Source organism: Oryctolagus cuniculus, chromosome 11 (genome assembly GCF_051225735.1).
Source record: "Oryctolagus cuniculus isolate XC-2025 breed Fujian yellow rabbit chromosome 11, ASM5122573v1, whole genome shotgun sequence".
NCBI lineage: Eukaryota > Metazoa > Chordata > Mammalia > Lagomorpha > Leporidae > Oryctolagus > Oryctolagus cuniculus.
Window position 1 is genome coordinate 83,187,773 of NC_142877.1, and position 25,673 is coordinate 83,213,445.

A 25,673-nucleotide genomic window follows, 5' to 3' on the forward strand; every position below is an offset into this window, starting at 1 on the left:
GTAAATTTTAGAACTACTATTTGTTTAGATTTCTAAGTACTCAGAGCTTTTATACACTGTTTCCTTAAGGTAGTAAAATAAACCAATTTTAAAACTTGTGAGGATTCTTATCATGGCTTAAAGATTTTTTGAAGTAATTTTTATGTTTTATTTATTTTCACTTGACAAATAATCATTAAGTGTATGGGGTACAATGTAATGTTTGTTACATGTTTATGTTTGGAATGATCAAATCAGGCTAATTAACATATCCATCACCTGGAATATTTATCATGTTTTGTTGTGATGAGAATATTTAAAAGCCTGTCTTTTAGAATTTTAAAAACATGCAATATAGTATTGCTAACTCTAGGCACTATGCTGTCCCGTATGAGGGGACTCAAGAAGTTTTTTGAAAAATGTAATGAAAAGATAAAAATAAAATATACAAAATTTATTTCTTAACACTAGGTCCAACACTAATACCAGCCATGGGATTAGTGTTATAGGCAGTGAATTAAGGTGCTGCATGAGACACTGGCAGCCAACTGTTGCCAGCTTGAGTCCTGGCTGCTTCATTTCCCATCCAGCTCGATGCTAATGCACCTGGAAGGCAGCTGAACGTGACTCAACTATATGGCCCCTGCCACCCGTATGGGAAACAAGGATGGAGTTCCTGGGTCTTGGGTCTGGCCTGGTACAGCCCTGGATGTTGTGGCCATTTAGAGAGTAGAACCAGTGAATGATTGTCTCATCTCTTCTTAAAATGAATTATCCGCTTGTAAACTGCTGATTCCTTTGGGACATTGTCCCCGTAAACTTTCTGTACCGCACCAGTGACTCCATTCTTGTACCCAACCTTTACAGTAAGGTTGATATTTGTTTGATTTTGCCAGAACTCAAGTTGCTCTGATATAGGCTCTTTTCAAGCTGATGCCTTAGCTTTTTCCGTACCTCAGCCTACATCCTGTTCAGACCTGAATGAGTATATTTTGGTGTGAACTTTTTTGAAGCCCATACTTATTTAGTTTTACTTATATGTGTTTTTCATGAATGTTTTGAAGGTCCCTTGTAGGCCACCAGAACTTATTCCATCCATTTGACTGAAACTTTGTACTCTTTGAACAATGTATCTGTTTTCCCTACCTCCACCCCAGCCTCTACTAACCACCATTTTACCATATTCTTCTATGACTTTCACAAATATTCATTGTTTGTCTCTTCATGCCTAGCTTATTTCACTTAGCTTAATTTCTTTTGTTTCATTCATATTGTCACATATGAGAGACTTCAGTGCTTTGTAAAGGCTGAACAGTATTCTGCTGCATACATATGTAACTCTGAAAGCCCAATTCTCTATTGATGGACACTTCCACTGTTTCCATATCTTGACTATGGTTAACACTGTCCCAATATACGTGGGAGTGCAGACACTTTTTTTTTAAAAAAAGCTTTATTTATTTATTTAAAAAAGCTACAGAAAGGGAGAGATAGAGAGAAAGATCTTCCATCTGTTGGATCACTCCCCAGATGGCTGCAACAGACAGAGCTGGGCCAGGATGAAGCCTGGAGCCTCTTCCAGGTATCCCACGTGGGTATCATGGGCCCAAGCACTTGGATCATTTCCCACTGCTTTTCCCAGGCCATTAGCAGGGAGCGGGATCAGAAGGGGAGCAGACAGGACACTAGCAGGTGCCCATATGGAATGCCGACATTGCTGGCAATGGGTTTACTCACCACTCCACAATGCTGAGCCCATTTCTTTAACATTGATATCTGTTACTTTGAAATTGTAGAAACTTACAGTAATTCTATTTTTAGGTTTTGTTTCCTTTCTCTCTCTCTCTCTCTCACTTTTTAAAAAAACCCCATGCTGTTTTCCAAATGGTTTTTGTTAATTTACAATGCCAGTAGCAGAGTTGAAGAGTTTCTCTTTCTCCATATCCTAACCTACTATTAATATCTTTCATCTTTTTATAATAAATAATCTAACAGTAAGGTGATATTTCATTATGGCTTTAACTTGAATTTCTCTGAAGATAAGACATGTTCATCATTTTCTTTCACATAATTTCTTGGCCATTGTGTATCTTTCAAGAAGTTATCTATTCAGATCTTTCGTACAAATTTAAACGATTTTATTTACTTTCTTGTTATGAGTAGTTTGAGTTTTGTGTATATTTTAGATATTAGTCCCTTATTATATATGTTTTGCAAATATTTTCTCCACATCTGCATGTTGTCTCTTTGTTGATTGTTTCCCTTGTTGTTCTAATGAAATCACATTTAAAATATTTATGAGTATTTTTGCCCTTATTGCTGTGGTTTTGGGGCCATATCCAGTAAATCATTGTCCAGACCACTATCATGGTCTTTTTCTCTTATGTTTTCTTCTTCTTTTTTTTTTTAATGTTTTCTTCTAGTAGTTTTATAGTTTCAGGTCTTCATTTAAGTCTTTAATCCATTTTTGAGTTGATTTTCTTTTAGTGATAAGAGTCCATCTTCATTCTTCTGCATCTAGAAATGCAATCTTCCCACTATCATTCATGGGAGACTCTTATTCCTCCATTGTGTGTTCTTGGTAATTGTCGGAAGTCAGTTGGCCGGGCAGTGGTTTTGGTGCATCTGCTTAAGGCCACTTAGTATGCCCCTATCCCATATCAGAGTCCCAGTTTGAGTCCCAGCTGCTCTGCTTCCAATTTAGCTGCTTGCTATGGCACCTAGGAAACAGTAAATGAGGGCTCAAATCTATGAGTTCCTGCCTCTGATGTAGGAGATCCAGATGGAGTTTCTGGTCCCCGACATCAGCCTGGCCCAGCACTGACCCTTACAACCATCTGGAGAGTGAACCAGCAGATACAAATTGCCTTTCCCTGTCTCTCTCACTCTGCCTTTCAAATAAATAAATATTTAAAGAAAAGTTCAGTCAGTCAGTGTGTCAGAAAACCTCTTTAGCTGCATTCTGGTCATCATGATTCAGGGATTATTCTGGCACAGTATATACAATAGGGGGAAAGGGTGTTTTTATGCACATATTGACAAGTATGTAAGTTCTTGCATATTGCAAGGCCAACAAGGAAAAAATATCTTTGTGATGAACTTGATATTTGGCACCCTAACTCAATTCACTCTGAGCTTGCTATTTGTCACCCAATCTCAATTCACGACAAATCTTTTAAGTGGTTGCTTATGGACTGACTTCAATAGCAAGTTGCTCATTAGTCAGTGAGAAAGGTAGGGTATATTTTTCTATAAGTTTCTTACATAGTAAACCATTATTGTATTTAAAAGGTAAATAGTGGCCAGCACCACGGCTCACTAGGCTAATCCTCTGCCTGTGGCGCCGGCACACCGGGTTCTAGTCCCAGTCGGGGCAGCGGATTCTGTCCCGGTTGCCCCTCTTCCAGGCCAGCTCTCTGCTGTGGCCAGGGAGTGCAGTGGAGGATGGCCCAAGTGCTTGGGCCCTGCACCCCATGGGAGACCAGGAGAAGCACTTGGTTCCTGGCTTCGGATCAGCGCAGTGCGCCGGCTGCGGCGGCCATTGGAGGGTGAACCAATGGCAAAGGAAGACCTTTCTCTCTGTCTCTCTCTCACTGTCCACTCTGCCTGTCAAAAAATATAAATAAATAAATAAATAAATAAAAATAAAAGGTAAATAGTATTAAAAACCAGAATGTAAATTATCATGACTTCAAAAAATACTTGAAATCAAGAGATTATGAGTGATAGTGATTTCTTTGGAATGAAATCTAATCAACCTAGAGATAAATTTTCCCTTCTTCTACCTTCTGCTTCTAAAAGTTACTTTAGTGGGGGTCCTATTGTAAGAAAAAAAGTTAAGTAAAAATGGGAGGGACATACGAGGTGCTTAGTAGATCTATATAAGAGCATGAAGAGGATGAACTAGGCAGGTTTGGTAGAGAAACTGATTGTTAATTTTTTTTCTTAACTTGTTATGGCAATGTTTACATATTCACAAAGGTGAAGAGAATAGTATAAGGATCTCTATGTATCTATCATCTAGATTCAACAATCATTAACAAACCGGACTCGTTTTTTAAACTATTTACTCCTGCCCTCACCCAGAAGCCTAATGAATTAATTTAAAGCATATTGCCTTGAGAAAATATTAACGTGTGTTGGTCAAGGGAAAACAAGTGAGGATAGCTATGTGTCCAGAAAGCCAGGGATGAATATGGGAGACACTGGATCTTAGAATGGGCAGGATTTAAGGACTGATGAGATGTCAGTGTTAGGGGTGAGTGAAAGTGTATAGCTTCAACTTTCTAACTTAGATTGAACATGTATCAAGATCAATAAATTCTTGATACATTCCTTTTTTAAAAAAAAAGATTTATTAATTTATTTTTTTGACAGGCTGGTGCTGGGCTGATCCAAAGCCAGGAGCCAGGAGCTTCTTCCAGGTTTCCCATGTGGGTTCAGGAGCCCAAGGAGTTGGGCCATCTTCCGCTGCTTTTCCAGGCCATAGCAGAGAGCTGGATCAGAAGTGGAGCAGCTGGGACTTGAACCGGAGCCCATATGGGTTGCCGGTGCTGCAGGCAGCAGCTCCACCTGCTACACCAGTGTTTATCCCAGTACCTTCCTTTTTTAAAAAAAAATATTTATTTGTTTTGAAAGAGTTAGAGAGAGAGAGAGAGGCAGACAGAGATAAGTATCTATTATCCACTGGCTCACTCCCCTGATGACCACAACAACTAGGGCTGGGCCACGCTGAAGCCAGGAGCAAGGAGCTTCATCCTGGTCTCCACATGGGTGGCAAGGGGCCAAGTACTTGGGCCATCTTCTGCTTCTTTTTCTAGGCCATTAGTAGGAAGCTGGATTGGGAGCAGAGCCACCAGGACACGAACTAGCACCCATGTGGGAAGCCGGCATCACAGGTGGTGGCCCAACTGGCTATGCCACAATTCCAGCCCCTGGTGGAGCCTTCTTATTTCTTGATCTGTCCCATTCTAACCATCATCAAGTCATGCTGATTCTACTAAATACATGTTGAATAGCCACACTTTTCTTCCAGTCACCAATGCCAACATACTCATCTAAATAACTGATCTTTATCCTGGTCTGAAGACAAAACGTCATAATTTGGCCTTCCCACTTCTAATTTTACCTAATTTGCAGATGTCCACATTGCAGGCAGAACGATCTTTTAAAAATATCAACAGGGTTATGTCCTTTCTCTACCTATAAAATCCTTCAATATCTTTCTTACACATAGAGTACATTACAAACTACTTACCAGGCCTTGTAAAGTCCTCTAAGATGTGGGTCCACCTACTTCTCTAGTTGCCTCTTGAAGCACATTTTATTTATTTATTTATTTTGCTTAGTAAGCTCAGACCATTCTAGCTTCCTGTCTGCTACAACTAGAATATTCCAAGATTTTTTCCCTGCCAATGGGCTTTCTCTGCTTGGAATACTTGCTTCTTCCTCATTTTTTATATGGTAGCTTCTCTTGATCCTACACAAAGGGCTTTAAAAAAAAAAAGTAGGCGATCTGTAGGCAGAGATCAGGTATGTTTGATTTAGTTTCATATTCCATATGTACAGCACAGTACCTTATGCATAGGTGCTTCATAAATTATGAAAGTTCACATACATGAGTGGATAGCTAAAGGATATATCAAAAATATATAAGAATATGTCTTTATGCTGAGTTAAGTGGAGAAGGTCCAGATTTTTCATTTTGGGTATATTGGAACATCAGAGTGAAAATAGCCAGAAGACACTGAAGACACTTAAAGTATAATTTGGAAGCTCAGAAGAGAAAGTTTCGGTGAGAGATCAGTTTTGGGGAACTATCAGCATATGAGGTTTTAGGAATAGCAGTAACGAGTTCAAGATGTGCCAGGATCTGTTCTGTACATTTTCCATGTATTAATGTATTTAATGCTCACAGCAATTGTAGGTAGTAGCAAATGTGTTTATTAACTCTATTTCACATGTAATAAAGCTGCGTCAGGCATTGATGGGAACCTGTAGGAATGAGTGAGCCTAGGAAGAGCATTTTCTGTGAGAAGACAAGAATGTTGAGGATGAGGTTTATAGACAGAACGAGAGGCAGGAAGGGGACACAGTGACCAAGTAGGCGCAAAGACAACAGCATGCAGTGACTTTGATGGGAAAGGAGAACATCTAGTGAAACAGGGAGTGCCGGGAGCAGAAGCCTCTGAACAGTAGGGGAGAGATTAGAGTATCAGTACTCATTAGATTTGACAAACAGGAGGCTATTAATGGCTATAGCAGATGTAGTGTGTGAAGGTAAGTGGCTGGAAAAAGGAGATTCAGCAAAAGGGAAAAAATGTAATGAAAAAATGATGGGTTACAAAATTAATAAATATTTTACCTGATACTTTGACCTATATCAGAATTTAACATCTGAATGTAGATGCCTAGAATGTGTTTGCTGAATGGCTGAATGAAGAAAAAAATTGAATCAGTGTTGAATTTCTCATTAAATTATTCAGCTCTCTGATGTGTCTCCAAATCAAAATAGAATGTATTCTGTAGAAAAAGTCTCTGATTAATTAAAGCAAGCCATATTATTTAAAATATGTGACAGTCAATATTAATACATTCAGTATATTTTTATTGTTATAAGAATGATTTATGTGTGTTAATGAAGAAAACATCATGTTTAAAATGCATGCTTAAAAATATAAATTCAGAATTGACATTTAGATTTTTGAAAATCTAAGGTCTTAGAGCAACTATCATAATTTGTTCTTTGATTCTCCAGACAACCTTAATTGAGCGTAGGGTCTTCATAGAAACATAAACAAAACAAAAACAGCATAACCTATCCCAAGGCAAAATGTATCTCTAGGTTTCACCAAAGGACTTTTGTGAAAAGATGTGGATCAATTATACCTATTTTTGGAACTATGAGTGTGATGCACTTTCTGCCTATGTAGCGTTGTGCAATAAGTTTGACATCTGTATTGAGTGGAGAACACCTGATTATTGCTGTAAGTATTAATAGTATTTTCCATTTAAAAACAACACTCTCTGTTTATGTATTCACTCATTTCTTTTTGTTTGCATTTTTAAAAGATTTATTGATTATTTGAGAGGTAGATTTATAGACAGAGAGAGGAAGAGATAGAGAGTGAGGTCTTCTACCTGCTGGTTCACTCCTCAAATGGCCACAATGGCCACAGCTGGGCTGATCCAAAACCAGGAGCCAGGAGCTTCTTCCAGGTCTCCCACATGGGTGCAGGGACCCAAGCACTTGGGCCATCTTCCTCTGTTTTCCCAGGCCATTAGAAGGGAGCTTGTTCGGAAGTGGAACAACTCGAATTGGCGCCATATGGAATGGCAGCACCACAGGCAGAGGTTTAACCTACTACAGTGCCGGCCCCTTCTTTGCAAATTTTTAATCACAAAATAATTTAGTTAGAATAATATACATGGATAAAAAATAATATTTCATAAACATCAGTTACATCACTCAACATGAGAAATGAAATAGTTACACTTAAAGTTTGGATGGCCCTTCTCTTATGTTTCCTCTGTCCTCCCCCTGAAGTAATTATCAGCAAGAACAGCACTGCTGATTCACTGGGGGCACATGCCATCTCTAATCTTACTAGACACTATCGTGTTGTTCTCTGCTGAGGTTGTACCGATTTACAGCCCCTCTAGCTGTTTATTCATTTTTTTAACAGGATGCCTTTTTTAAGATCAGTGAAAATCATCAAGAATTTTCTGAAATATCATCCAGAAAGTGGTTATTAATAATGGTTTCTTTTGATACTGAAAGATTAAACCTAAGCATGCAGTATTCCTGTTTTTAATCACTTGGGTTTGTTACATATTTAAAATGTATTTCCATGTTTATTCTGAGAAGACTGTGGTACTCCCTTTCACTAAAAAGTGCAATAATTTTATAATGGTTGACTATATGTGAACCAGACTTGGCCTATTGGTCATGTTTGTTTGACATAACTCAGATAACTGTTTCCCACCATAAAATCTAATACTAACTGGATACCTGGAAGATGCCCAAAATATCCATTGGTGGCTTATTTCTGATTTATGAAAAATGGAATTGGGAGAGACCAAAATGTGGCAAATTAATCTTTCAGAAAAAAACTGGATGTTTTTCTTTTATTAGAATGCAAGTAGATGACTTTTAACATTAGCAAATTCTGTCCTCTGTTACTCATAGCTCTGAGTTGCCCAGAGGAAAAGGAATATCAACCCTGTGTGCAACCCTGTGAAGCACGAACATGTCTGAACAGATGGTTCTATGGACACTCCTCATGTGTGCATTTAAGAGAAGACTGTGTGTGCAAAAATGGAACAATTCTTCACAGGCCAGATTCAAGTCGGTGCATTCCAGAAGAAGAATGTGGTAAGAAGCAAAGTATAAGATGGTATTTTAGGAATCCACCAAACAACAACACATGCTGAGAAATACTGATCAAAGATAGCCTGGCTGTTGGAAAGGAAATGAGTTTGCTTGTAGTTTGGTTTTAACATGATCTCTACTGAAGTTAACAAAATTAGAAGCTTTGGTGGTGATGCATTTTAATGTTTACTGATGCTTATGGTAACCAGGAAAGAACATGAAAAATATAGAATTAAGAGAGTAGAGTGTTGACTGAGTAGAAATTCAATTATTTGATATATTCGTGGTTTACATTTACCTGTAAGAGTGTGAAGTTATGCCTCTGTCAATTGGGGAAAATAATAGTGCTTATCCTACGAAGTTAGTGTAGGGATTATAAAACAATGCAAGTGCAAGTCACTTTGTATTTAACACAGTGCTCTGATAATATGGGCAAATGCCAAGAAATGACAGATACTCTTATCTGAGGAGAAACCATTTAATATTTCTGCTTTCAATTTTAAACCATTTTATTCTAACACGTTGTCTCCATGATAGTGGCAAATGGAAAAAGTACAGCATTGAAAAAACTGCACCAGAATACTTCTACAGTCATAAGTCTCCTCATTATGGTCAGAAGAAAAGGGAATTTGCTATAATCAAAGGGAAAGACAAGTACAAGTGAAATGAATATATAGTTTTGGAAACATTCCTTGTGTTTGCCAGTGAGTAAAGTGTGTATAAGACATGTTGAATACACAGGCATGCATATATTTGTAGTCTGGAAATATATGAGTTTGGTTTTCTAATAATTAGGATAATTTAAGAGAAGTTCATTGGAGGTTGAGGACTTAGTTGGGAACTACATTTTTCTTTATCATTCCTTAAAAGAACTTCGAGAGCTGCCAGCGCTGCAGCTCAATAGGCTAATCCTCCGCCTGTGGCACCGGCACACCGGGTTCTAGTCCCGGTCGGGGCACAGAATTCTGTCCCGGTTGCCCCTCTTCCAGTCCAGCTCTCTGCTGTGACCCAGGAAGGCAGTGGAGGATGGCCCAAGTCCTTGGGCTCTGCACCCGCATGGGAGACCAGGAGGAAGCCCCTGGCTCCTGGCTTCGGATTGGCGCAGCGCCGGCCATAACGGCCATTGGAGGGTGAACCAACGGAAAAGGAAGACCTTTATCTCTCTGTCTCTCTCTCTCACTGTCCACTCTGCCTGTAAAAAAAATAAAATAAAAAAAGAACTTTGAGAGCCATATTTATTGTAAAATAAAACTTTTATATAAAGCTAACAGAGCCCTAAATACTATTTTGCCTGATTGCCTACTTCCCATTTTACATTTTAAAGCAGAAACATTTAAAATTTTAATATGATGTAAATGCTAGTGTGAGGTAGGGAGTACTTTGTATTCTAATACTACTCATTCTTTATGAAGTCGGAAAAGACCCCCTAAAATTTACACTAAAATGTGACCCCTTAAAGTTCCTAGAAATGCTATCCGGGGTGCCACATGTGTTACTGGATTTGGAGTGCCTTACAATTTCATCACGGGCTTATTACTAAATCCCCGATATTAATAAGCCCAAGAGGGTTCTTGCCTTATATTTAGAGAAAAATTCTAAATACTGGCACAGATAAACGAGGCAGCATGGTACGTTTTAAGCTTTTATTTGGTGAGAAAGATACATAGGAGAGTGAGAGCTTTAAGAGAGAGAGGTGAATAGGGGTTCATACCAAGCACCAGGAACCAGCCACGTGGATGAGCAGCTAGGCCTGTATCTGGGCCAGGAAGCCTAGAGCACATGGTCCGAAGGCCATGCGCCCTGGAGGCGTGGGGCTACAGCAAGCCCCCTCCTGACAAGAGGCCAGGGAAAAAGAGCCTACCGGGCCACACTGTGTCCCGGCTTTTAACCCACTTCCAAAGGGGAGTGGTTAATTAACCTGATTGGCTGGTGGGCACCAGGTGTGGCCAGGTAGGGGAATGAGGCCACACAGGGGTGTGGCGAAGGCATCAGGTAGGGCTTGAAGTCACACAGGGGCGTGGTGAAGGCGTGGTCTTTCAGTTCACAAATCTGATCAATTTTAGCCTGTATGCCTGCCTACTTCCTTCCCCCCTCAGAGACTCCAGACCTTAATCTTAAGGGGATGTTGATGGGCGTCGAGTCACCATCTTCTGTAGCTGCTTCCTGCTTATTAGTGGCACAGACCCTGCCTGTTCTCAGTCTGGAAGTCTCTGCCTATCTCATTTAATGAGTTTGCTTTACGAGCTGGGGCTCTGTCAGTCACTGCCATATTCCGTGTCATCATTATTCTCAGAAGCTGCTAGGTTCTGCTGGGTTATTTTAGATATAAATGAAGATCCATTGTCACTCTGGAGTGACCATGGGGGTCTTTCAACAAGGCTTTAAACACCTTGAGTGCTTTCTCTGTTCGGGTCAGAAAGGCCTCCATCCATCCTGCAAAAGTATCAATAAAGACTAGAAGGTACCTATAATTGCTTGTTGGGAGCATATTGGTAAAATCAACCTGCCAATCTTCACCTGTTTATCTTCCCTCCTCTGCACAGGAGTCAACAGGGGAGGTGGCCTTACGTGGTGAGGGTTTTTCTGTAAACATAGTGGCCAAGAGCGAGTCACTTCCTTTATGACCGTATTTAGTCCCTTTCCTCCAAAAGCTTGGGAGACCAGTTGTACTAAGGCATCTCTTCCCAAGTGGGTAGAGTTGTGTATCTCCTTTATAATTTTCCATTGAGTGGCCATTGGTAGCATAATTATATGATTTAGCATCCACCACCCACCATCTAACGAATTTCCCTGGTTAATATAATTATCTCCCTTCTGATGTCCCTTGCAGTGGATGACGGCCACTGCTAAAGGCTCCAGTACTGCCTGAAGTAGAGCCAGTATCTCTCTTCCATATTTAACAGGGGAATTCTTTGCAGTCAGTAAGCCCACTCTCTTTCCAGATTGCTGCGTATTGCATTGACTAGGGCTTTATATATATATAATATATATATAATATATATATACAGATCTATATATATATATATATATTAACTCGCTAACCTTTTCCCAGTTGTAAAGGCCTAGTCAATGCAATAAACTCCGCCTTTTGGGCTGAAGTATTGTGTGGTAGTGTTTGGGCTTCTATTGTCTGAGTAAGATCCACTACGGCATAGCCTGCCTTTCTAACTCCTTCCTTCATATAGCTGCTGCCATCAGTAAACCATTCGGCATCTGGATTTTCCAGGGGCTCATCTCGTAGGCCTGGCCTACTAGAGTACACCTGCCTAACTCATTCCCCCTTCAGAGACTCCATCCCCTTAATCCTAAGGGGAGTTGATGGCGTCAAATCATCTCTTCTGTAACTGCTTCCTGTTCATGAGGGGTGTAGCGCAGGCCCTGCCTATCCAGGGTCTGTAAGTCTCTGTCTATCCTGTCTAACAAATTTGCTTTGTGGGTTGGAGCAGTCTCAGTCATTGCCAAGGTCTGTGTCCCTGCGTAGTTAGTTACTCCAAGAAGTCAGTGCTAAGGTTTCTGATTGGCTATAGGAACAGTCAAGAATGTCTTTCGCATTCAACTGTGAAGACTTAAGAGGTAGAAGTTTAATCCTAATTTCACAGAAGTAGTCGTGTTCAACAGCACCTGCTAAGGTCCCTTTTATTTAAACTGAAACTGATCTGAAGAGGATCTTCTTACGAATGGCTTGCTCAGGAATTTCTAATGTTGGAGTTTTTGTTAAAAACTCCCTGATTCCTTGGAACACCTTTGCAGCTCCCCTGTCCAGCACAGTGTCTGTTACAGAGGCTTTTAAGCAACCACAAGGCTTAGAATCCAAATCCTGGAATCCATAACTCTTGTAGCTACCCTTTTCAGTATGGAGTCTGCATCAGGGCCTCTTTAAAGCTATATACAAAAGTTTGGAATCCAGTTAATATTTTAAATCTAAGTTAAATTTATATGTCTGAAATTTGTTCAAGCTAAATAAATTAGATCAATAAGACATAAAATATCTAAAAAGAAATTAATAGATTATCTTATTTATAGAATAGTACACACAAATTTACAGAGTTGTGGAAGAGAAAATTATTTCCAGAGGACTACGTAAAAACTTTCATTGATCGAAACATAAGCTAGAAGCTGAGGGCGGGAAGGGGAATCTGGGCAAGGATGGTTTGGTGACGTGTCATCCGTGTTGCTGGGCCTTGTCGTGGCCTGAAGTCAAAACCTCATGGCTTAATTTATGTTAGTATCCAGGTTATGAGTGTTATAACTGTTCATCTTTTTCAGCATGCACTGATCGTGAGGGCCAACCCCGTACTGCTGGGGAGATTTGGAATGGGGGTGTTGACGAGTGCGCCCTGTACAAGTGTTTGGAGAATGGAAGCATTATTCCCATAGAACCCGACTGTGATGAGGAGCCCTCACCAGTGTGTCAACGAGAAGCTGAAGTCGTCATGAAGATCACTGATAAGTTGACTTGTTGTTCAAAGGAAGTTTGTGGTAAGTATGCAGAAGTGTATAGGCAGTTAATTCCACAAAATATGTTGATATCTTTTGTGAAAAAAATAAGCCATGTATGATGCTTGATATAAAAAACTGAGTTGAAGTAGCAATGAAGTATTACTACAAATGTCATTGTTTTCCAAAGCAAGCTTTGCATCATTATGGTTTTGTTGAGTTGTAAATATATATGCAAAACTCTGACTATTAGCAATTCATAGTATTCAACCATATATGACAAGAGAATGGATCTGCAAAACTCTTTTTTAAAATAATTTTGAAAAAACATTTATCTGAAAGGAAGAGTTACCCAGAGAAGGAGAGGCAAGAAGAGAGAGAGCCATCCTCTAGTTCACTTGTCAAACAGCCACAAGTGCCAGGCTAGGCCATGCTGAAGCCAGGAGTCTGGAACTCCATCCGACCTGAACATCTCCCACATGGGTAGCGGGGACCCAGCGGCCTTCTTCCACTGCTTTCCTGGGCGTGTGCAGGGAGCTCGATCAGAACTGGAGCTTCCAGGATATGAACTGGCACTTCATATGTGCTGTCTGTATTGCGAGTGGTGGCTTAACCCACCGTATCACAGCACCTTGGATCTGGAAGTCTTTTACTTTGGCCATCAGGAGTGAAAGACATTAAAAGAAACCTGAAAGCTTGTGGCTTTTTGCATCTAAATTATTTCTTGTGCTAAACGGATGTAATTGCCACATAGAAACTTACACTCACATAGTAATAGTCAGGCCCTTACTTCGAGTAAGCAGCACAAGATTTTAGCTAGGTTAACTAATGTTTTAACCCTTCTGTTTCTTATTTCTAGGGTGTGACATGACTTTGTGTGAAACTACCATTCCAACATGTACCGACAGTCAAAAATTGATTATAGGACACAGCCCTCTTTCATGCTGCCCACAGTACAAATGTGGTAAGTAAATCATCTGGGACAAAAAAGTGAAGTTTATTGCTCATTCAGAATAGTGGAATAGATTCTTCTTTGTGTCTCCAAGGTAATAGCTTAATTGCGAAAGATTGTGGAGTTGCTGTTTATTATATATTTCCACTAACATGAAGATCTTTAAGTTCTTGACACTAAATTGAAATAGAACTAAACACTATGTCATTAAATTTATCATCTCACTCTTGGAAGTTTCATGTGTCTTTGTATTTCTGCAGAATGTGACCCCTTCAAATGCCCCAATATTTCAACACCAGGATGCAGAGAAGATCAATTCATGATTCAAGTTCAAAGGGAAGAACCTTGCTGTTTTTACCCTTTCTGTAGTGAGTATTGTAGAGATAATTTCCTGGAAGAAGAGGAACAATGTCAAGAAAATCTCATTATTTGATGAATTTCATGGTACTGATGGTTACCAATATTCTGATGTTATCCTCATAAGCATTCAGCTGAGTAAGGATTGTAAAAACAAATGTACAATTTAAATGACTAGACTTATTACAATTAGTACTCTCCTGTATCAGGAAAAACTGTATATATGAGCTGGCTTCAAAAAACTGATCAAGGGGCCAGCACTGTGGCATAGAAGGTCAAGCCTCTACCTGTGGTGCCGGCATCCCATATGGGTGCCAGTTCGAGTCCTGGCTGCTCCACTTCTGATTCCGATCACTGCTGATGCGCCTGGTAAAGCAGTGGATGATGACACAAGTGCTCGGGTCTCTGCACCCCCATGTGAGACCTGGAAGAAACTCTTGGCTCCTGGCTTCAGCCCGGCCCAGCCCTGGCCATTGTGGCCATTCGTGAAGTGAACCAGCAGATGGAAGAGCTCTCTCTTGCTCTCTCCTTTTCTCTATGTATCTCTGCCATTCAAATAAATAAATAAATATTTTTTAAAAACTGGTAGAAAATTCATGATATCTTTTAATTCCATTTTTCAATGACGTTTTTAAAGTCCCCTCATAAATATATCTTCCCAAACATAACCAAGACCAAAAGTCAAAGATTTTTTCCTGTAATCAGGCCAGTACCTAAAATATTTTTGTAGAAAAAGTTAGCACTATTTTTTGAATAATTGATAACTATAATATCAAGATATCATAGGCCCTCCTTAAAACTTCATCTCTTGAATATTGTGGGAGAGCTATGATGATCTTGAAAGAGAATGCAACAAAGAGTGACAGGGATGTAGCTGGAGCTAAATATTCTATCTAATGCATTGTACAAATACACTATTTTCCCCCTTCAAATGATTATTATTTCAAAGATTATTTGATGATGAATGTAGGCTTCAGTTGTTCCAATGAAAATCAAAACACATCTCCTTGGCTGCATAAGGCAAAATAAATAAATAACAACAACAGCAACAAAACAAACAAACAAAAAACCTGATCAATTTTGTCTAACTTAAGCACAACCAATTATTGAAAGATATTTTGATATGGAACATGGGATCAAGATAATGCAGAACAAGGTAGCCCTGGGAAGGAAGGAAACCGGGTGCTCTGGGTCGAGATCACGAAGGACTGAGCCAGCTCCACCTAGGTCTTGTCCTGGTGTCCCCCTATTTATGATTCAAATTCCATGGGAAGAGAGTCTAAGTAGTCTAAAGTGAGTCATCCCACAGCAGTGTCCTAGGGAGAGTGAGACACCTGTATCACCAGGCTGTGAGACTGTGTGTGTATGTGGGGGACATTTCCTCAAGGTCATCCTGATAGCTATTGTCAACTTTGATAGATAGTCAAAGGGGACTTTGAACAGTCACAAGAGCCAGAGCCTATTGCATTGTTATAGTGTAAATTAGAATAATCAAGAGTAATAAATTAAGAACACTTAAATAAATCAATGGTATTTGGATCCAAATAAGAACAACTTATACTAGAAATCTGAATGCCTTATGTTTCTGGTAAGGTGATATTCTATCACTGTTCTTGGAAAACATCAATTTATATATTTGGGCAGTGTTATGTTTTATGACCAAATAAAGAGATAAATGTTATTTTTTATTTTCTATTTTATTAAACATACCATATTTTATTTTATTTGTATATAGTAGTCTGAGCTAATAATTCATTTGTTTTTAGCTCAGCTGTGACTTTTGGCTTTTTGTTTCACCACTAGTTTGTGAATCTTGTGTTGAACCTATTGCACAATGTTCTGATGGAGAATTTCTCACAGTGGATCTTAACACCACACACTTCTGTTGTCCTCAGTATTACTGTGGTAAGTGCATTTTAGCTAATCTACAGTGTTTACATGTGCTCAGGGTCTAAAAAGCCCTGTGCATGTTACATCAGACCTTTCTGTTAGGTTCGCTCCATGAGATGTACTAACACTTCCGTTCTACCTGCTGTGAGTCCTTGCTTCTGTCCTCACCTACATATGAAAACTGGGTGGTGGGAGAGACAACACTTGGGAGATTTAATCCATACACTGCATCAGTAATGACAGTTACTAAATGACAGGTAGTGAGAAAGGGCAATTATATAAAATTAACCATGTACTTTTTCTTTTTAGTGTGTGAACCAAATCTTTGTCCCACACCACTACTCAACTGTGCAGAAGATATGACTCTTGTGAAAGAAAATATTTCTGGTCAATGCTGTCCAGTGTGGCATTGTGGTAATGAATTTCACATTTCAAAGTTTTATCGTCCTAAATTAATGTACTTTGATCAATGTAAATATGTTGATTTTTGCCTTTTAGAATGTAACTGTGAAAAGCTTCTTGTGCCAACCTGTGAAGTGGTAAGAACACATTTTAACTGACTTGTCATATTACTCAAATCTGTCTATTCTCACTTTTCTCCCTCATTTCTGAATCCTTCTTGGAGTTAATGGCCTTTTTCGCATTAAATTATACCAGTATAATATGTCTTTTTATAAACTGATGACTGAATCTACTAGTCTTCTACTACTACTGAGGCTCAGTATTCTTTAAGTGAAGAAAAAATGTTTAAACTATTATTCTAGTACTGAATGATGTTTCTAATGATTCTTTTTCATTTTCTCTTTTTAAAAAAATTTTTGTTACTATAAAGAGAACAGATTTCATGTATTTCATAGGTAAAATTTTAAGAATATGAGCACATCTAATGATTCTTTAAGAAAGTACACTGATAATGTATCTGTTTTCAAGGAGGAGGGACTATAAGCATGAAACTGCTGTACCTTTCTGAGAGTGATTGATGAACATGGGAGCTTATAGGAATGTCGGATTTAATTTCTAGAAATAATAAGGCACTAGTGCCTCTACTTATGTTTTCAGGATTTATTTATTTATTTGAAGGGCAGAGAGAGAGAGAGAGAGAGAGAGACTGACTGATGGTCCATCTGTTGCTTCATTCTCCAGCTGCCCACAACAGCTGGCATTGGACCAAGACCAGGCTGAAGCCAGGGCCCCTGAACTCTACTTGGCTCCCACATAGATGGCCAGGGGTCTAAGCAGTCGGGCCGTGTTGCTCTACTTTCCCAGGCACATTAGCAGGGAGGTGGATTAGAAATCAGCACTCTGATATGCATGCTGGGGCCCAAGTGGTAGCTTAACCTGCTGTGCCACAATGCCAGCCTCCTGGTGTCTTTTCTTGAATCTTAGGATACATCCCCTGGTGCTTTCCAAGTCTTTGTTTACTTTAGCTATTTATCATCATGATATGTCCGCAAAGCTTGTGAAGGAATATATATTCCTGACTGTTTTTCTGAGAAGAAATTCTTTGTTTCACGAAGACCTTTTCATTTCCTCCTCAGGCAGTGTATGTTATCAGAGATTCTATTCTCCAGGTCAACACTGTATTTTGGGGAATAATAACATGATTTTTAAAGTAACAGAATGGATACTCTTCTTTTAGTTAATTAATTAATTTTTTTTCATTGATAAGAGACAGAGGTGTCTTTGATTCACTGGTACAGTCACCAGATAACCACAATAGTCACGGGTGGGGCCAAGCTGAAGCCAAGAGTCAGGAATTCGATTCAGGTCTCCCACAGTGTTGGCAGGACCTTAAGTACCCAACATGCATATTAACAGGAAGCTAGACTTGAACATGGACTTGGACTGAAACCCCAGCACTCTAGTATGGGATGCAAGCATCCCAAGCAGTGCCATACTCACTATGCCAAATACCTGCCCCACGGTTTTATTTTAACAAGCACAGATCCAACATTTGTTCCATTGATGAATTATCATCTATGATTTATACAATGCATTCAAGATTTACGGATAACTTTCATAAAAACTGTCTCATTTGGTTATTTTGTACATGTACTACCTACAGATTTATATAAACATAGAATTATGACACTATATTTCTCAAGTCTTTCTCAGTTTACATATTTACTGTATTATCTCAGTGATGGTTCACAAAGTAGGATTCTATTAGCTCATTTTGTAGGTATCAAAATTAAGATCCAAGAGAGTAAATGATTAATTGAGATATTTAAGATTCAAATCAAGGGTTGATATGTATATGTGTGTGTATGTGTGTGTATGTGTGTGTGTGTTCATTCATTTTTTTCTACTCTGCCTTAAAACTTACATTTCCCCTACAAAGTGTAACCAAGACACCAAAATGAAGCCAAAATGAAAGTAAATATGACATTGCCTGTAGCCTGTAGCTATTGCTGGCATCTCCTCTCTTTGGTTGTGTCTCACTTTCCTCATCTGTAACACACAATTAAAAAAAAAAAAAACAACCATGGGAATTAAATAAGTTAATATAAATTAAATACTTAGATGTCACATGGCATATAGAAAGGGTTCATTAACTATTGTGTATGTTATTATATTACTATCAAATAAATAAAATAATCAGAAATTTAGCCACAAGGTGGAGTTCATCATAGAGAATTTTCTATCATTGGTGACCATCAAGAAAAGTTCAGAAGAAAGTGATCACAAGGCTAAGAATAATGAATGAAAGCAGTAGGACTAGTCCATGCAGGGGTGATAGGTGAATCCAGGAGTATGCTGAAGAAGAATGACCTCTGTCTTGCCTTGAGAGAGAGCTAATTGGAGGAGGAACAATGAGAAATGAAAATTCACCCAAATTGGCATATCTGGGAGGCATTAGTGGCAAGGCCAAGGAATATGGATGTATCTTATTCACTTTTTTTTTAGTTACTCATTCAATCAACATTTGTTGAAGACCAAATATATGCATTCATTGTGCTGACATATACAGAAGTACAACTCTACCCTGAGGAGTTTAGGTCAGATTTTTTTATAAAGATTTTACTTACTTATTTGAGAGGTAGAGCTACAGACAAAGAGAGGGAGAGTCAGAAAGAGGAAGAGTCAGAAAGAAGGTCTTCCATCTACCTTGTTCACTCCTCAAATGGCCGCAACAGCTGGAGCTGAACCCATCCAAATCCAGGAGCAAGAGCCAGGAGCTTCTTCTGGATCTCCCACGCAGTTGCAGGGGCCCAAGCATTTGGACCATCTTCCACTGCTTTTCCAGGCCCTAGCAGAGAGCTGGATTGGAAGTGGGGCAACCAAGACACGAACCAGTGTCCACTGGATGCCAGCACCACAGGTGGAAGCTTAGCCTCTTACGTCACAGTGCCAGCCCCTCAGTTCAAATTTAATAAAACAGGAGATGGAAAGTGTTCTACCTTAGGTGTGACTTAAGATCAAAATGGTGCTTGAGGGAAAAGACATGGATATTCCTGCATAGCACAGTATGGGCAGGAGGTCAGCAAACAGACTGATACAGCCATTCATGAATGAGGACAGGGAGGTTTATGTAACTGGAGAGACTGAATTTCAGGATGGCAAATATTTAAAACTTATCCGTAACTCAGATGAAGTTCTTGGTTCCCAGCTTTGGCCTGGCCCAGTCCTTGCTATTGTAGACATTTCAGGAGCAGTTGAAAGTCTCTCTCTAGCTCTCTCTCGCTTTCTCTCTCTCCTCTCTCCATCTCTCTCCCTCCCTCCCTATTTACCTCCATCTACCTATCCTTCTCAAGTAAATAAATAATGAAAAATTAGAAATCAGAATTAAGTAACAACCAGACCAAGGTTGTTGCATATTTAAAAAGGGAAGTGTGTGTGAGTGTGTGTGTGAGAGAGATAGAGACAGAGAGAGAGAGAGACAGACAGCGACAAAGACAGAGAGAGATGATGAGCGAGAGAGATCTAAAAACACAACACTTTCAGGCTATAAGCCTTGTACACCATAATTCAAGTGCACCGGTGGGTCTTTGGACAGTCTGATCACCACAGGAAAACTCAGAGCAAGGTCCCTGGGATTCCAGTTGTAGCCATTTTCATTCAGAGGTCCTGTGCTGACCAGCAAGAGGTAACAAAGCGTCTTGGGGATATTTCAGTAACTTCCAACATAATCAAAATCTGGCTCTTTCTCCTATGGGATTTTATGTTTCCTATGTTCTGACCATTAGAAGCTTCTTTGTGTTGAAACCTTTGTTCCTTCACTAACCTTGGTCTGGTTGTTACTTTATTCTGACTTCTAAATTTTCATTATTTATTTATTTGATAAGGATAGATAGATGGAGGGAAATGGGGAGGAAGGGAGAGAGATGGAGAGAGGAGAGAGGAGAGAGGAGAGAGGAGAGAGGAGAGAGGAGAGAGAGACACTTTCATCTGCTCCTCAAATGCCTACAGTCACAAGGACTGGGCCAGGCCAAAGCCGGGAACCAAGAACTCCATCTGAGTATGGATAGAGGGGCCCAAACACTTGTGCCCTCTGCTGCTTCCCAGGGTATACAGTAATAAGAAGCCTGGACTGGCAGCAGAACCAGGGTTTGAACCCTCGCACTCCAGTATGGGATATGAACATCCCACATGACCTCCCTAAGTATTATACCAAATGCAACCCCTCCTGTCCAGCACCATGCTTTTTTCTTTTGGATTTCTTCCATTGTCCACTTCTCCTCTGAACATTTGTGCTAGGTGCTGGCCTCTCTAGCTTATTTCCACATCAACTTATTTGTTTTCTTTTTTTAAGATTTACTTTTTTGAAATAGTTACAGAGGGAGAGGGAGTGAGAGAGAGCGAGAATATCTTCCATCTGCTGGTTCACTCCCCAGATGGCCACAACATGCCAGGGGTGGGCCAGGCACAATCCAGGAGCCAGGAGCTCTTTCCAGGTCTCCCAAAGGGGTAGCAGGACCCTAAGTACTTGGCCTATTTTCTGCTGCTTTTCTCAAACCATTAGCAGAGAGCTGGATCAGAAGTGGAACAGCCAGGACACAAACTGTCACCCATATGAGATGCTAGCATTGCACATGGTGGCTTTACCACTACACCACAGTGCTGACCCTCCCAGATCAAGTTTCAACATCTGAATATCAGTTATGAATCCAAAGTTGACATTACTCATTGTTCCCAGTGAATATTTGGTGCTTTTATTAGCACAGTACTAGGTACACAACAGTAGCTTCAATATGGTTGAACATCCAAAATTAATATACAAAAATTCCCCATACATAATGGTTTAGTTGTGTTTTTTTTTGTGAGATTTATTTATTTATTTGAGAGGTAGAGTTACAGACACACACATGCACACAGAGAGAGAGACAGACAGACAGAAAGAAAGGTCTTGTATCCGCTGGTGCACTCCCCAAATGGACGCAATGGCCAGAGCTAGGTTGTTAGCTTCTTCTGGGTTTCCCATGTTGGGGTGGGGGCTTAAGCACTGGGCTGCCTTCCACTGCTTTCCCAGGCCACAGCAGAGAGCTGGATGGTAAGTGGAGCAGCCAGGACTTGAACCGGCTCCCGTATGCAGGCAGAGGCTTAGCCCACTATGCCACAGCGCCCACCCCATTGATTCAGTTTTAACATTCATGGTTTTATATGGGCAATGAACCTCATCCCTTGTGTGTGTGAGTGCTCATTTTGAATGATGTTTAAGTGTTTATTTTAATGTCCGAGGTTATATAATTTTAAAAGTCAAATTATTTGTTCACATAGGTAACAACTATGCTTCAATGTAAAGAATGTATACTAAACTATTTGCAGTTTTATTTAAGAAATAACACTTTCATCGAGAGAGGATTCAAATATATAATTCAGCCTTTTAATGTGCACAATTCAGTGGTTTTTAGTTTATTTACAGAATTGTGCCACCATCAACACAACCAATTTTAGGATACCATAATGCCTGAATGAAAGCCCTTACCTATTAAGAGTTACTCTTCATTTCTGTGGAAAGTCTCCAGCCTTCAGAAATCGCTAATCTACTTTCTGTCTCTAAAGATTTGTTCATTCTGGACATTTCATATAAATGAAACTACATAATGTGTGTTATTTTTTAAGAATTTTATTTAATTATTTGAAAGAAAAAGTGACAAAAGAAGAGGAGAAAGAAAGAGATACAGAACTTGCTGGTTCACTACCCAAATGCCAGCAACAGCCAGGAGCTCCATCTGGGTCTCCCTCGGGGTGGCAGGGACCCAAGTACTTGGACCATCGTCTACTGTCTTCTCAGGAATGCTTGCAGGAAGTTGGATTAGAAGTGGTATCGCGGGGACTCAACTAGCACTCCAGTATGGGATGTGGGTAGCACAAGCAGCAGCCTAACTCGCTGTGCCACCACACCTACCCCACATGTGCTCTTTTGTGTCTGATTCCTTTCATTTAACAGTGTTTTCAAGGTTCATCCATGTTGTAGCATGTGTCACTACTACATTCCTTTTTAATGTTGGACAATATTCCATTGTATGAATGTACAAATGTATCCAGAAATGTATTCAAATAAGATACACAGATGATCAATTGCATATAAAGATTCTTAATATCACTAACCATCAGTTAAAAGCAAATCAAAACTATAATGAGATACCACTTCCACCCCACTAAAGATAATAAAACATGTTGGCAAAGATGTGGAAAATTAGAACCCCTACATATTGCTGATGGTGATGTAAAATGGTGTGGTTGCTTCGGAAAACAACCTGGCTGTTACACAAAGGGTAAACATAAAGTTACCATATGACCCAGGTAAATACCCACAAGAAATGAAAACATAAGGGCTGCCGTTGCAGGGCAGTGGGTTAGGTCACCACCTGTAGTGCCAGCATCCTAATGGGTGCCAGTTAAAGTCCTGGCTGCTCCCTCCTGTGCCTGGGAAAGCAGTGGAAGATGGCCCATGTGCTTGGGCCCGTACATCCACGTGGGAGACCTGGATGAGGTTCCTGGCTTCAGCCTGGCCCAGCGGTGGCCATTGTAGCCATTTGGGGAGTGAACCAGAAGATTAAAGATCTCTCTCTTTCTCTCTTCCTCTCTCGCTGTAACCCTGCATTTCAAATAAATAAATATTTTGTAAAAAATTAATGAGGAGCCAGCACTATGTCATGATGGGTAGGGTGCTGCCCGCGGTTCCAGAATCCCATGTGGGCGCTGGTTCAAGTCCCTGCTGCTCTGCTTCCCATCCAGCTCTCTGATGTGGCCTGGTAAGGCAGTGGAGGATGGCCCAAGTCTTTGGGTCCCTGTACTCACATAGGAGACTGGAAGGGGCTCCTGGCCCTTGGCTTCAGATCGGCCTAGCTCTGGCCGTTGCGGCCCTCTGGGGAGTGACCCAGCAAATGAGAGACCGCTCTCTGCCTCTGCCTCTCTGTGGCTCTACCTTTCAAAAATAAATAATTTTTTTTAAAAAAGTAATGAAAACATATTCAAACAAAAACCTGTACCCAAATGTTCATAATACCACCATTTATAATAGTCAGAAAATGTAAAATGCATAAGGTGATTTCACTACTCATCTTAAAAGAGAGGGTTACTTACTTGGGAGTAAAAATGCCATCATATTTGACAGATTACTAAGTATTGTAGAATAATCAAGGAAATAATTCTTCTAGATGAAATTGGGCATTCAGGAGATTAAAAGGGTAACTAAATATGTGGAAAAACCTCAATCTGTAAGGGGAAAATAGAATATTTAAGTCTAAAGATGAGAGGAAAGGGGAGCATTGTGGTTACAAAATCATTACCATTGGCCGGCACATGGCTCACTAGGCTAATCCTCCGCCTGCGGCGCCGGCACCCCAGGTTCTAGTCCCGGTTGGGGCGCCGGATTCTGTCCCGGTTGCTCCTCTTCCAGTCCAGCCCTCTGCTGTGGCCCAGGGAGGCAGTGGAGGATGGCCCAAGTGCTTGGGCCCTGCACCTGCAGGAGGAAGCACCTGTCTCCTGGCTTTGGACCAGTGCAGCAAGCCGGCTGTAGCGGCCATTTTGGGGGTGAACCAATGGAAGGAAGACCTTTCTCTCTCTCTCTGTCTAACTCTGCCTATCAAATAAATAAGTAAATAAATAAAATATACAAAATCATTACCGTTACAAAATCATTGAGTAAGTGACCTAAAAGAGTTGATAAAAACCTAATAATAATCCATCTTTGAAGTAGCACTTGGAAAATATGATTTATTATTGTTTTTTTTACTCCATTATTTGAACATTTGATTTCCAGTTCAGTTGGAATTGACCAAAGACATAGAACATCATATGAGTTGTCTTTATGAAGCTACAGCTTATAAGGCACTAAGAAAACAGATATTATTACTTTACAGAAAAAGCACCTCTTATATGTTACCTTGAATTTATTTGAAGCATTTCTTTGTATCAATAATCAAATTCTGGGGCTGACGCTGTGGCGCAGCAGGTTAATGCCCTGGCCTGAAGTGCCGGCATCCCATATGGGCGCCGGTTCAAGACCCAGCTGCTCCACTTCCTATCCAGCTCTCTGCTGTGGCCTGGGAAAGCAGTAGAAGATGGCCCAAGTTCTTGGGCCCCTGCACCTGCATGGGAGACCCAGAGGAAGCTCCTGGCTCCTGGCTTCAGATCGGCGCAGCGCTGGACGTTGCGGCCAGTTTGGGAGTGAACCATCAGACAGAAGACCTCTCTCTCTCTCTCTCTCTCTCTCTCTCTGTCCCTCCTCTCTCTGTGTAACTCTGCCTTTCAAATAAATAAATAAATCTTTAAAAAAATAATCAAATTCATTATATTACTGATATCAAAAGAAAATTAAATGTACTCAGGAACAGTTGTTTAAAGTAAAGTTCTGGCAACTTTAACCTTGATCTTGCACTCACATGAGGATTCTATACCATTCCAGGGGCTAAATTTGGGCATCACCATGACAACAGTTTATTAACAGATTATGGTGATATTATAGAACCCCATGCCTGCCCAACACAAGGCAAGCCAATCACTGACCCCAGAGGGGTGGAAGAAAGTAGTTTGTTTTGCAATGTACAAAGCAAGGAGTTAGGCAGCTATTGCTCAATCCCTGAACTCCCCAAAGGTTTAAGGGTTGTCAATCACAGATTAAAACTGCAGTTGAGCAGTATGTGTCCAGCTCATGTTCAGGTCTCCTGCTGGTCCACAGTGCTGCTGCCCTTCTCTTGTCTGGTCAGAAATAGGAGGCATGTTCTGAAAATTCCGTGATGGCAAAGTGAGCTCCAGTCCCACTGAGGTCTAGGACGGTTATTCCTTTGTAGGCCTAGAGTTCCTACGAAGTGACTCGAAATGGAGTCTAGAATTGATGATGTTAACTATAGAGGTGAATTCTGAATCTTGTGACCTGGGGTGTTCTAAGGTGAGCAGGACCTCAGTATCACCCCCTTGACTTTGTGAGTTAATCTTTAGTAAGGGGTGACTTGTGGTGAGAAGATAAGAGGACCTGCACATCGAGGGAGGGAGACTGGAGTCTGATGAAGTCTACATCAAAGACATTAAGGGGCTGGAAGCTTGGTTTCATTTATCCAGCACTTTCTCTGTGTCAGCTCTTTACTTCTGTTGACCCATTTATTTCTCTCAACAATCCTAAGGGGAAGGCGATGTCATTATCCTCTTTATACATGAGGGAAGTGAGGCACAAACTGGTTAAGTAATAAGCGTTAGTTCACACAACCAATAAATGGCAGAGCCAGAACTGACACAAAAGCA

The 25,673-nt window shown here is 40.3% G+C and overlaps 1 protein-coding gene across 4 annotated transcripts in view; it reads left to right on the forward strand.

Annotated features, from left to right (window-relative positions):
* The window catches only part of OTOGL (otogelin like), a 172,440-nt gene that overhangs the window by 134,200 nt on the left and 12,567 nt on the right, over window positions 1-25,673 (forward strand). For all 4 annotated transcript variants that reach the window (XM_089309054.1, XM_089309056.1, XM_089309055.1 and 1 more), the window contains 8 exons: window positions 6,824-6,965; window positions 8,168-8,353; window positions 12,617-12,829; window positions 13,647-13,751; window positions 14,000-14,107; window positions 15,900-16,001; window positions 16,296-16,400; window positions 16,485-16,525. In XM_089309054.1, coding sequence (XP_089165180.1) covers window positions 6,824-6,965; window positions 8,168-8,353; window positions 12,617-12,829; window positions 13,647-13,751; window positions 14,000-14,107; window positions 15,900-16,001; window positions 16,296-16,400; window positions 16,485-16,525 — 1,002 coding nt within the window. The remainder of the gene's footprint in view (window positions 1-6,823; window positions 6,966-8,167; window positions 8,354-12,616; window positions 12,830-13,646; window positions 13,752-13,999; window positions 14,108-15,899; window positions 16,002-16,295; window positions 16,401-16,484; window positions 16,526-25,673) is intronic.